Source organism: Chelonia mydas, chromosome 9 (assembly GCF_015237465.2).
Source record: "Chelonia mydas isolate rCheMyd1 chromosome 9, rCheMyd1.pri.v2, whole genome shotgun sequence".
NCBI lineage: Eukaryota > Metazoa > Chordata > Testudines > Cheloniidae > Chelonia > Chelonia mydas.
This window is the reverse complement of record NC_057855.1, coordinates 10,264,378-10,277,612: the sequence shown is the minus strand read 5'-3', so window position 1 is coordinate 10,277,612 and position 13,235 is coordinate 10,264,378. Positions and strand designations below refer to the sequence as shown.

Here is a 13,235-nt window from a genome sequence, read left to right as displayed (position 1 = left end):
AGTTAAAGAGGAATTGGAAACCTTTCATTCTGAATGCTCCTGTTTTTGTGGGTTTAAATCAAGCAGTTAACGTTCTTCAGGAGAGGTTTTTGTGTTTAATATACATGAGTTCATTCAGTTACAATGGGAAAAGAAAACTCATTTGTTCTTACAAAACTAGGAAGGAAAGATAACTCTAAATAGACTGCCAAAAAGGATCCTGTTAAAAGGGTCTATATATACAGTAAAGGGCCTACACTTAACTATGCTTTTACTCATTTATATTGTGCAATAACCTATGAATTTATGCTAAACACTGGTGCTGGATTGCTGTTGTATTGATAGGATTATGGAATGAATAAATAAATATGGGAAATGTTTATCTTCTAGTGAAAGAGGGGGTAGGAAATATTATCTCCCAGGTGAGCGGACAAAATCTGAAGGATTTTTAAAAAGCTGTTGGCTAGTTAAGATAAATTGCATAGGAGTGTCTGGTCAAACGGTAGGATATTTATTTAGATGCCTTTGAAAATTATTCTCACAGGTGTGTGTGTGTGTGTGAGAGAGAGAGAGAAAGCTTGTCTCTTGATCTTATATTTTATCTATTTTAAATTATATCCAGGCTTTAGGGTTTTTTATTTTGTTTCTTGTTCCACTAGAGGAAGGGAGAAATCTGGCTGAAGGGGTCTTTTTAAATTTCAAAGGCTTTGCTTGTTTGTTTGCAACGCAAGTTTAATATCAAATCAGAATCTTATAGGATTTTTGTTTGTTTGTAATGGGCAACTTGCATTGCGGTGAAATAAATTCCAGTGGCAGATGAGGCGACTGGAACCTCTGGTAGTGGATTTAAATTAAATCGCTTTCTAGTCCCAGGCGCCCAGCACAGGCAATCTGATCGCTCTGTATGTCACGAATTCTTGTGCTGTCGCAACTGGAATGCTCGCAGGAGTGAACACTTTCAATATAGTTAGTTTTTCCTCTCGGCCGCACGTGTGCTCTTTTTTAGATTTCATTAGTAAGAATTAGGATGAAAGAAGGGACAAGGGAGGAATGTGGAGCTTGCTCTGCATTCCGCAGCTTTCAAGGGTCCTTAGAGTCCTTGAATGAAATTATTGGGTGAAATTGGGTTTGGATGAAGTATTTGTCATCCACCCCCCCCCCCCCCGCCACCCCCTTGTTCGTTTGTACATATAATACCACTTCTGAGCGGTACAATCGGGCTGTTTGCTGGACAGACAGGAACAAAAAGCAGATTAAACAGTTTTAAATAATCAAAAAAATATCTAAAATGTAAGCAGGGTGGATTACGCTTGCTCCAGCTTGTCCCCTTCTCTCCTCTCCCCCCCCCCCCCCCAAATAATTCACCTTCCACGCATCCTCATTCCCTCCAGAAACAAACAATCTACCCTCGGGGCTAGGGGTAGAATTCTGAAAATGGGGTGGGTTTCGTAGTCGCTTAGAAAGCAGGACTCAGACTGGAGAGAGGGGTGCTGGTGCGTAACCCTAAAGTAGGTCATGTCTAACGCAAGTTTTGAAGTTTATTCCGGTGCCTTTCATTGTTCAGAGATTGTGATTAAGGTTTTGAGGGTTCCCCTCCTTGAAAACTTAAAAAGGTAAACAAAATATTAGACGCTTTGTTAGTTGTTGTTTTTTTTATATATATAATCAGTTGCTTCACGGAATGCACAAACAATGGTCTGTTTTCCTTATAATATATCATACTTTAAAAATTTCATGACATCGCGGTATTTAAAGAAAATGGTTAATCACCTTAACTCATACTTGTAATATCTTCAGTACAGGATAATGATCCCCCACCCCCATCCTTATTAATGGATGTAAGTGAACAAAGCTTCGCTAACAGAACTACATCAGTATTGGCCTGAACCTTCCTTGGTGTTCTTATTTGGGAGACCTTCCTCTGGGGGGAAAAATATTTTAGGGTATCCCCCCCCACCTTTTACTCATCAGCACTACAACCACTTGCCATGTGGAATTTTAAAGTCACTGGAGATTGGGTTATACTGAACGTGGTAAAACTTCCATTGGCTAACTTTAGCTTCTCCTGTCTAGTTAACTGGTTCCAGAATTGGAAGGGGGGGGGGGGGGGGAATCTTTCTGTACATTTTCGTCTTCAGATTTTTTTTTAACGTAATGAAATTAAAACTTTTGGAGCTCACAGTTGACATTTTGCAGAAAATTGAGTTATCAAGGCAGTAATTATTTCACAGAGAGATAAAACTCTCATAGCCCTAACTGTCAAATAGGGCCCTTTTCAGATTTTAATTACAAAATAAAATTAGTCTGCTCTTCCTCGGAAGGGTTTGTGAGTGGCTAAACAGAGCTTTCCCCAATACTGGTGGTCGTCAAACTCTGCTAATTAGCAATGCTGAGAAATTCCAGTTAACAAGGACATTCTCTAAGTCTCTGCAGGTTCCCTGCCGTTCGCCTTCATTTCCATAAGAAGATTAAGACTGGAGGGGAACACACTCAAATGCAGATGCAGAAAAGAAGCGTTTTTAACAAGCATCATAATAGTAAGATGCTTGGCTAGTTCTCACCTAATTACTGCAAGTTAAACCTCTATTTGCAGCTAAGGACAAAAAATGGGGCTGCAATCTTCAATCTCCACAAGACTGCTTAATAGTTTGCTTTGGATTTGTTACTAGTGGGGTCAGTACAAAAATAATATGTAGGTATTATTTCTTTTACAGTTAACACGATAGGTTGTATCTTCAGGGCTTTTATAAGAAATTGGTGGGTAGAGCCTGTGTCAGAACAGTAAACAAATAAAAATCCAAGTAGTTAACATCAATTTTCTTGTTAATAGACTCATAACCTAGGAATAAGCCTGACTGCTTTACAATCCATCGCTGAGAACATTTGCAGACTATTTGTTTAACGTAAGCACTTTTCATTTCCATAAATTATACCAAAGGCAACGATTTTAAAATCCATTCAGATTAAACCAGCCTTCTCCAGGCCTCCCTTTTAAAATGTCTATATTCTTCGACAGAGTGTTGTTATTCTTGTTAATAAATTAAGATTGAGGTACTCCGATTTCATGGTTTTTATATTGTTTAAAGGAATAGCCAGTAACCCGATATATGGAGATACACACACACATATAGATATATATAGGAAACTGGGGGAATTTTCTGAAAGAGCTATCGCTTTTTTCTTATTTTCTATAGCACATTATTATGTATATATGCCTGAGACAGTTTATTGCATTGATAAGTAAAACACCGTTAATTAAAATAAAGCTGTAAATACTCATGATAACACAATTGTTAGGTATTTCCATACCTTATTTATATGATAAATGCAATTAAGAAAGAGCCAAGCCAGCCACTTTAACCTCTTCACTGTGTTATTATAGAGTTCAGGCACAAATATATGCATCTAGTTATGTGTAAAATCGCTCCTTGCGTTGCCTCAGCTGAGGATCTCACACACACAAAATTACAACGGATTCTGTCTCTATAACTACAGCCGAGAATAAAAATAAGACTGACTTGCATAACACCAACCATCAGTGATCAATGTATTACGATAAACAAACACCACTACCACCCACACCCACCCCCTTTTTTTCAAACTTAATTATCCATAAGATTTTTTGGAATAATGTTATCAAGTGCAGACCAAAGCATAAACAATAACAAAGTAAATAGTTGGTGTGCCCTCGGTAGTGTCTGGAGAATCAGAATTCGTTTATATCTTGAATCTCATAATTTGCACCTATTTTTCTATGGTTTAACCTGTCAGTCTATGGGCTAGATGTACATTTTCGAATTAAACACGTTAACTCTGATAGGTTATATTTGCATAATCCATAAAAAAGATGCATTCATGCTGTTGGGTTTTATTTATTATTTAGATTACATATAATTATTTGGTTCCCGGTTTTTTTTTCTTCTTCTTCTTCTTTTCTTTCGCTTTATTATTTCAAAACATTTCATTTTAAAAGTAAACTGAGGGACATTCTCGGGGAGGTAAATCTACCAGTAGGGGGCGCAGCAGGCCCATACCTGAAGCCCCTAGCTCAGAAAGTACAGGGCAGCCTCTCAATATATCTCATCTCCGTGTGTGTGTGTTTCCAAGTCATTCTTTGGTTTAATCGGATGAACAGTTTAAAAATAGAAGATTTTACAATATGTGGGTCTCTCTAAAGAGTAAAATAAAATTACTATCATGGGGGGAGATTGCCCCCCTTTTCCCTTCCTGCCCTCAGCCCTCCTCTCCCCAATGCTTTTAGTTGAAACAAATTTCATTTAAAAAGCTGGAGAAGTCTGTTGACGATCGGGGTGCAGATTTAGCTGACTGGATTGGACAGCCTGAGTTCAGAACGTTTACACACAAGCACAGGTACAAAAAAGGCGAGAAAGGGGAGGGAGGGGGAAGTGGGCGCAGAGGGACCGGGGAAAGAAAATCATCTATTTTACCGAGTTAACAAACGGAACGTGCCTGTCGATACAAATCGCTACATTTGAAGAAACCGGGGTGGGGGGTAAGCCCCTAGTCGTTTAAGCACCGAAACGCTTTTGCTTTTTCTTCTTCTTCTTCTTCTTCTTTTCTTCCTTGCTTTGTAGTCAAGTGCATTTTCGCAACAAAGATCCCAACAAGAGAGTGGAAGTAAACTTAGCTGGGGCTTTGTTTGGCGCCGTGTAGTGACAACAAGGGAAACAAAACTACCTATTTGTAACGGACGTGCTGCCATCTCTCTCCAGCATTGAGCTCCCACCTATTGAAATCTTTACATCGGGACAATAGGGGAGAGTCTAAAATTACCCTCCCGAGTCGAAGGCGCAGGCCCCACTCCTCTAGCTGGCCCCCTTTCTCCTACCCACTTCCCCGCAACCCAGCCCACCTCCACGCTCCCTCCCAGCACCTGGGCCAGGCTGGGGACAGTCACAGAAAGTACTTGAGACCGGAGGAATAAGGGGCGAGGGGGTCTATCCCCTTCTAGCACAGATCGGGGGCGGGGGAAGGGGGGCTTGCTTGTCCTTTTTGTTTTTCAATCTCTCCCTTCTTTGGATGATCCTGCAATTTGGGAGCTGATGGATACGTTAAAATACCACTTATTTCACTTGGTTTTCCCCCTTTGTTTAAATAAGCTTTCTTCGGGGGGGGGGGAGGAGCTGAGAGATTTGAATGTGGGGGACGCTTTGTGTTGATTTCCAGGGTTTGAATGGAGAAGGGCCTGAGATGGTGAGGGGGGGGGGGAGAATGCAGCCAAACCCTGGGCCCCAGGAACCGCGATCCAACTTCCCTGCTTTTGAGAAACAAAAGAAAGGGCTTCAAACGCGGGATCAGACTCGCCACCTTCCTCAGGACTGGGACTGACTGGAATGGAGGAGTCCCAAACTGCCTAGCCCCAGCGCTAGGGGTCTGATCTGTGCTGCCGAGCAGCCCCCTTTGCAACGACGGGGGTGTGAGTGACTAGAGAGAGATCCGGGTGTTAATCACTGCAGTGGGGGCATTGATGGGGCGGGGGGAAGAGCATCCAGGGGGACAGGGCACGATGCACAGAGCTGTGGCCGATTTCTGGAAGGAAATGCTCTCTGTGCCCGCACCTGGCTGCCTCCCTCCAGTTGCTTTTCTCCCTCAGCCCCGAGTCAACACTAGGGTTTGGGGTGTTTTTTTTCTTCTTCTTCCTGTTGTTTTTTTTAAATGTAGCAACAATGCTGTTTACCCACTTCCTCCCCAAGGCGTGCGTGACCTGTTGCTGTCAGAGGAGATCCAAAGGCTTCCCAGTGGCTGCCTCGCCTGCCTGTGGACCCGCCTCCCCCCTGCAGACCCGTCCCGGCGGCGGAGGCTCCGAGCCCCCGCCCCGTTTCATGCAAAACCAGGGGTAGAGACTTGTCCTCAGTGGAGGAGCCGGCGCGCGCTGATTGGCCAGGGCAAACGCATTTATTCCCTGACAAGCCCCCATCACATGGATGGTTGTCTATTAACTTGTTCAAAAAAGTATCCGGAGTTGTCAAGGCAGAGAGAGAGAGAGGGAGTGTGTGTGTTTGCAAAAGGGGGGAAAGTAGTTTGCTGGCTCTTTAAGACTGAGGTGGAGAGACAGAAAGAGAAAGAAGGAGAAGGGAGAAAGGAGGAGGAAGAAGTTGGGGTTTTTTTTAAACCCAGGCTCCAGTAATAATCATAATAATAATTATTATTATTATTAATCCATCAGCCAAGAGGAAGAGGAAGACGCTAATCCTGAGCCAAGTGTGTGTTTTTGGGGAGTCCCCCTCCCCCCTTCCACACCCCTCCCTAGGGAAAAAAAAAAAAAGTCCAGCTTGGGACTTTGTGGCGGCTGCTGCTTCTCGCTTCTCTGCCGAAGGCTTGTTCCAGGCAAGAGCTGTTTGAATGTACAACATGATGGAAACCGAGCTGAAGCCTCCCGCCCCCCAGCAAACTTCGGGGGGAGGCACGGGCAACTCCAACTCGGCCGCCAACAACCAGAAGAACAGCCCGGACCGGGTCAAGAGACCCATGAACGCTTTCATGGTGTGGTCCCGGGGCCAGCGGCGGAAGATGGCCCAAGAGAACCCCAAAATGCACAACTCCGAGATCAGCAAGCGGCTCGGGGCGGAGTGGAAACTTTTATCCGAGGCGGAGAAGAGACCTTTCATTGACGAAGCCAAGCGGCTCAGAGCCCTGCATATGAAGGAACACCCGGATTATAAATACCGACCCCGGAGGAAAACCAAGACCCTCATGAAGAAGGATAAGTACACGTTGCCCGGGGGCTTGCTGGCACCGGGCACCAATACCATGACCACTGGGGTAGGGGTTGGGGCCACCTTGGGAGCTGGGGTGAACCAGAGGATGGACAGTTATGCTCACATGAACGGCTGGACCAACGGAGGCTATGGGATGATGCAAGACCAGCTGGGCTATCCGCAGCACCCAGGCTTGAACGCTCACAACGCGGCTCAGATGCAGCCCATGCACCGCTACGACGTGAGCGCCCTGCAGTACAACTCCATGACCAGCTCGCAGACTTATATGAACGGATCGCCCACCTACAGCATGTCTTACTCCCAGCAAGGGACCCCGGGGATGGCCCTGGGATCCATGGGCTCGGTGGTCAAGACGGAGTCCAGCTCGAGTCCCCCCGTAGTCACTTCTTCTTCCCATTCAAGGGCTCCATGCCAAGCTGGGGACCTTCGGGACATGATCAGCATGTATCTACCAGGTGCTGAAGTACCAGAACCAGCTGCCCCAAGCAGACTTCATATGTCCCAACACTACCAGAGTGCACCTGTTCCTGGTACAGCCATTAATGGCACGCTTCCTCTATCACATATGTAAGACAAAAGGGTGGGAGGGGGGGAGGTAAACAAAACAAAGAAACAAACAAAACACTTTTATTAGAGATTCTGGACTTCTTCTTTTTTTTGGACTATTTTTGTACAGAGAAAACTGGGGAGGGCATACATAAAACCAACAAGGAACTTGTATAGCTCTGGAGGGGAAGAAACTACCCAAAACTTTTAAAAAGTTCTAGTGAAACGGTAGGAACTTTGCAGAAAGTTTGCAGAAGTCTTTACCAATAATATTTAGAGCTAGTCTCAAAAAGCGACGAGAAAAAATGTTTTAATATTTGCAAGCAACTTTTGTACAGTATTTATCAAAATAAACATGGCAATCAGAATGTCCATTGTTTAGATAGAAGAAAAAAACTTGAGGATTTGCCAATTAATAAAAACAAACAAAAAATAAAAATAAAAACAGTCTACTTGGAGCATTGTGATAACTGCAGCTGAATTATAGCAGCTGTAGAAAGAGTGGATATTAATTTACAAAATTTGGACATTTTAATTGTTTTAGCAATTGTACAAAAGGCAAAAAAGGGTAGGATAAGTACTTGCAAAACCACTGAATTGTCTTGCTATAAAAGGCAAGAGTTTAGATTGTACTTTTTTTGTTTTTGTTTTTTACTTATTGTTAAAAAGCAGAAATTGCCATGCAGGTTCACACACCGTTTGCTAATTTATAATAGCTTTTTTTGTTTCCAAACTTCATCCTGTTCAGATTAAAAAACAAACAAAAAAAACAAAAACAAAAAACCCTGAAATTACTGTGTTTTGAAATATTTTCTTATGGTTTGTAATATTTCTGTAAATTTATTGTGATGATATTTTAAGTTCTTTTTTCTCATTTTCCGTAGTTGTATTTTAAAGATTCGGCTCTGTATTATTTGAAATCAGTCTGCCGACAGTCCATGTATATATTTGAACTAATACCATCCTTATAACAGGTACATATTCAACTTAAGTTTTTATTCCATTATGCACAGTTTGAGATAAATAAATTTTCAACATATGGACACTGAAGTTACCTTTGAGTCTTGGATTTATTTTTGTAATGCAGAATGTTTTTTAAAGGATCCGTGCAGTTTAAGATGTCACTGTGGTCAACTTAGTATTATAAATAATATAGCAATATAGACAGATGAAAATATAAACCTTTATTTGTAAAATGAAATAGCTTTCATTACATAACTAGGTCTGACCAACTGAACTGCTACTTTTGGATTTAAAACATGTGAAGTTGCAACTTACAATGTGAAAAGGAGGACTTGTGGCACCTTAGAGACTAACCAATTTATTTGAGCATAAGCTTTCGTGAGCTACAGCTCACTAAACTAATAAATTGGTTAGTCTCTAAGGTGCCACAAGTACTCCTTTTCTTTTTGCGAATACAGACTATCACGGCTGTTACTCTGAAACTTACAATGTGTAAATGTCATCCCTTTAAGAAGGGGTAAAAGGACGTTTGGGCACTTTGCTGGTTCAGACCACTTGTTGCCATCAAAGGGCTGGGGTCTGAACAGGAGCCTTGTAATAGTTTTAAAGTTAAATGGAAAGTAGTAGCATAATTAGAGGGACTGGAAAGGCAACAAAGAGTCGTCGCTCTTTTGATTTATTTTCTAACCCGTGCATTCTTCTTTTGGGAATACAGTATATATAGGAGGAGGGTATTTTACTTTAATTGTGTGAGGATAATAATATAATAGCAATGAAAACTGCAACTGGAGTTTGTGATGGTTGCACTGACAAGGGTTTTTTGAATCTTTGTTTGTGGCTTCATCAACTTTCCACTTCTCTATTTTTCCAGGGTAGAATAGGTGTGTGATGTGTGGTGGGGGGGAGGAAGGATACAACCAAACTCATACGCCAGAGACTTTCACGCTATATCACAGCTGTTTCTTGAATCCTATTTCTTAACTTGCCAGCGCGGTGTAGCCCAAATTCGGACAATCTCTGCAGATGATAACAAACCCCAAAGAGAAGCGTTCGCGCCAGCCAAATAAAAGAAGAGCACAAGCCATCTCTCGGAGGTAGATTTTTACTTTGTACCGTTCTAATGGCAATTGCATTTGACAATGATTATGCTTCGGAGCTATACAAATCTCTGGCCCCGGCAGTTTGGGGTAATCTATCTGTAGAGCAAAATCGGGTGATAACTTCACGTGTGCAAAGTGCAGTAAAGTTGGGCTGTGGAGCACGGGGCATGTTGTTCTGGGAAGCACACGTGAAAACTTATGTCCATTGCTTTTTAAGCTCACGCGTTTAATATTAACTAGTGACACTGGAGATGCGTCCCTTAGAGACGCACAGGTCTACCTCGGGAATAAGAAGGATTAAAAAACAAACAGAGCCAAGAAATTGGGATTCTTTAAACTACAGTGATGCATGAGTAGATGCATTTTTTTTCTAAGAACGTGTTTATACATTGTGAGGAAAGACATTGTGTGTCTAACCTGAGCAGACAGTGCATTGAACAAGCTATAATTCTGTTTGTGTCTGTGTCTCTGTGTGTCAGGTGTTTTTAAATCTATGTGTATCGTATTTGAGTGTTGGTTGCTGGATTGCACTTCAGCTCAGCAAAGGGGGTTACCGAGGTGACTGGGTTTGATATGGTAGTGATATATCTTAAATTATTCTGGCCTCCACACCTTTTCCCTGCCTGCCCAAATGAAAACTGAAATTGCAGCGTAGAAGATAAGGAGTTTTGATCACTGTTTATGTATTTTACATCTATTTGCCCCTTTTTCTTATATTTCTTGCACCATGCTGTACTTGGTGGGACAGCTATTATTCCAGATTACAAGCCTCCCCCCACCCCCCTCCTTCTTACTCAATGCAAAGACTAAAAGAATTTCCCAGAGCTTCCCAACATTTGTAATGCATCTAGGGATTATTCACGTGGTAACAAATACATTTCCCCGCTTTCGTTTACACATCTGAATAAAAGAGAACTCTGAATAAAACCCCAATCGATATCGCAATTCATTTAAAAACGCACTGTGAATCTTAGCCAATTAACAGCCATAAAATATGGGCACTTTTTGAAGTGCTAAGAGAAAGATTCGAGGGGGGTAGTTTGAAATGTTGTGCTTTTTTTAAATACACACAGAAGGCGAGGTAATGCAAGTAAACAAAAGACACTAAGCCACATATGAATGCTAAGTGAATTCCGCAACTTTTTCTATATTGACAAATTGCTTAAACTTAGCTTTTGGTATATGATGTAAAGATTTTTTTTTTTAAAGTCTGATCTCTCTTTGAATGATTCTGGATCTATAGAGATAGATAAGTGTATACCAAAAAAACGTTTTGTATGTGAAGCTAGAAGGATTTATTTTTAAATTACTACTTAGAAGAATGGCATTGACCACTGCTAATTTCCAGTTCAACACGTTAAACAATCACATGATTTGTTTCAACTAAAATATTACCCGAGGCTATCATTTATTCTGGCTGAAATGTGCAGGAGTAATATCAGTATTTTTTTAACTTTGATGACCAGTCGTATTTTGATACTCAGTTTCTCAGTGTATTCACTCACCTCTGAATTTGTATCTGCTCTCTCAAGCACACTTGGTGCCCGGTCAAAGAGTGTTATTGTAATGTTTCACTAACCTTACACAGAGCAGAAATGAACCCAAGGATAAGATTATAGTTTCCCCGGTGATTTTTTCTCTCTCTTTTTACAACATTTTAACGGAGGGGTGCTAAAATATGTTCCTGAACTGGAGAAGTAGATTAGCAGAGTTTCTTGCCAAGGCTGGGAAGCTGCTATTACAGACTGTCCCCGGGGGAAATGGCTCACATTAACCACTAAATGAATATTTGACAAGGGCTCATTCGGGGGTATTATTACTACAAACGGGTCCCTACTGGACTTTCTAAGGGTCAAAGAGCAATGGTTCAATTAATTATTTAGACTGTTAGTAGATTTGGTTGTAATAGCTGTACTTATTTCTACAACCGACAAATTCTTACAGTAGGAGCCCTCGGGAGACTCTTCCCCATCAGCAATGCCTTGCGATTTAAATACACAAATAGGGAAGGTCCGCCAAGTGGGAAAACGGCTGTCTTTTTCCGTGACATTTCTTGACAGAAAACATATTTTTCTTTAAGATGCCCATTGCTCTTGTCAGACAACAAGGGCTGCGTATGATCATCACAATGTATCGCATCACAACATTAATCTCTCTTTATGTGTAACATGCAAGAGACCTGCATAGTCGTCTTTAGAATAGGCTGTAGATAGCTCAGCCATTTAAACGCTCTATATTATGAAAGAAAGAGGCCCATGGCGATAGGTATGGTTAGATACACTTCATTTATTTCCCTCCTGATCTAACTCAAATATTAAAATCTAGAGGCATGCTGAGCAACAGAGGAGATTTGCAATGATGTATTCAAAATGCTGCAATTTAGACTGCAGGAAACCCTAGTCCTGCGAATGTTTTAAAGCTGACCCAGCCTTGCCTGAAACATTCGTTCCAACGTTTTTGTTGCTGTGGGCGATTTTTTTTTTTAATTTCATTTGGTTTAATGTCTGCCACAAACATGTCCGCAGCAGTAGATACTAAAAAATGTTGAAACTGAGATTAGGTGACAATAATATATGTTTGAATGAATGAGATAAGCGGCAAGGGGGGAGCGGGAAGCAGTAATTACAAACCCAATTCATTCAGCTTTTCAGGACTTTTGTTGTGGGAGCTCCATTGACGGGTTTCGAGCTGCCAGTTTTCTCACATTAAAAAGGACTGATCAACGCCTCGGGGGGACATGCAATACCGCTTAACTGCATAGTGATGGGGTCCTCATTTAGAGCCATTACAACAAGAAAATTAAACAGAGCCTTTGTGTGCGCCAGGTTTACTTTTCAATTGCTGACAGTTTATAGCTAACTGCTCAGAGATTGAAGTTTGATTGCGGTTTGATCGCCTGCTAGTTAGCACCACAGCTATTTTAGTTTTGGTAATTAAAACCAGCTTTTCTGATGATGCCCGGGGAATTTCAAGAGTTGGTCATATTTTGCTTTTGAGGAACCAAGTCCACTTGACAAGGAGGTGCAGCACAGAAGTGAGTTGTTGTTTTCAGCCTTTTACAAAAAATGAAATGCTAGAAATTGCATATTTCTCTGTGGTACAACGAGTCAAAATGCCACGGAAGATACTAAAACCTTTCCTTTTGACATCCGTCGCGCACTGTTAGGTTTGTAACTGAAGAATATTCCTGATTAATTTCAGCTTGTATATTTCATGTGTAGCAGTCTCGCTCTAAATTCACGAGACCAGATGATTATTTTCCCTTGCAGGTGCTGTCCCCTTCAAGGAGAAGGGATAGACGTTGCAAAAACCTTTCAGGGTGAATTTTAGCTGTGTGCTTTCCGAATATACCGCAGATTTGTTGTGTGTTTCAACATACCTTGCGTTTAGGGTGTGTGTGTTGAACGCTAAAAATTTTCATTACAATTTAGAAACATCCATAGAGTAATCAGTTCCCAAATTTATTTTATGTGGGAAGCGTTCTTATATTCTATAGATGTCCCGTCCCCCCAGGTACATTTAAATCTTCATCGTTAGAGCCTTTTTATGTCCGTGTTTAAAACGAGGAGAGGTTTAAGGTGTAGTCACCGTTTGAGGGATAATCATTCGAGTAAGCTATATCTAAAGTGACACGGTTAGGATTTTGTAGTAGTGAGTTATCTTGCAGTGAATAAAGTGCGAATGGAAAAACAATCGGGAGGTTTGCGTTTCAGGATCACTCGCAGTTGGAAGAGTTCTTAGCGTTCTTTCGAGCCTTCCTGTTTCTCGCCTCGAATGAAATAAAGTACAAGCGAGGGCAGCATTTTCGATTTGCAGTGATTTCTATTTCTTTTCGATTTGAAAGGCGATTGTTTGAAAGCCCCTCATCCACCTATTTTAGGGGGTGAATCCTTCCCGGGGGAGCGGC

General features: G+C 41.6%; 1 protein-coding gene across 11 annotated transcripts in view; it reads left to right on the top strand.

Annotated features, from left to right (window-relative positions):
- The window catches only part of SOX2 (SRY-box transcription factor 2), a 107,812-nt gene that overhangs the window by 70,226 nt on the left and 24,351 nt on the right, over window positions 1-13,235 (top strand). Inside the window, exons 3-4 of one of the 11 annotated variants that reach the window (XM_007059069.4) lie at window positions 6,167-7,286; window positions 8,150-8,315. The exons of 7 other annotated variants lie outside the window; for them this stretch is intronic. In XM_007059069.4, the coding sequence (XP_007059131.2) occupies window positions 6,343-7,286; window positions 8,150-8,183 (978 nt within the window). In that variant the 5' untranslated portion in view covers window positions 6,167-6,342 and the 3' untranslated portion in view covers window positions 8,184-8,315. Of the gene's footprint in view, window positions 1-6,166; window positions 8,316-11,013; window positions 12,363-13,235 lie in introns of those variants that run through there. 3 more of the 11 variants (XM_037909226.2, XR_006283979.1, XR_006283974.1) reach the window with 3 other exon arrangements.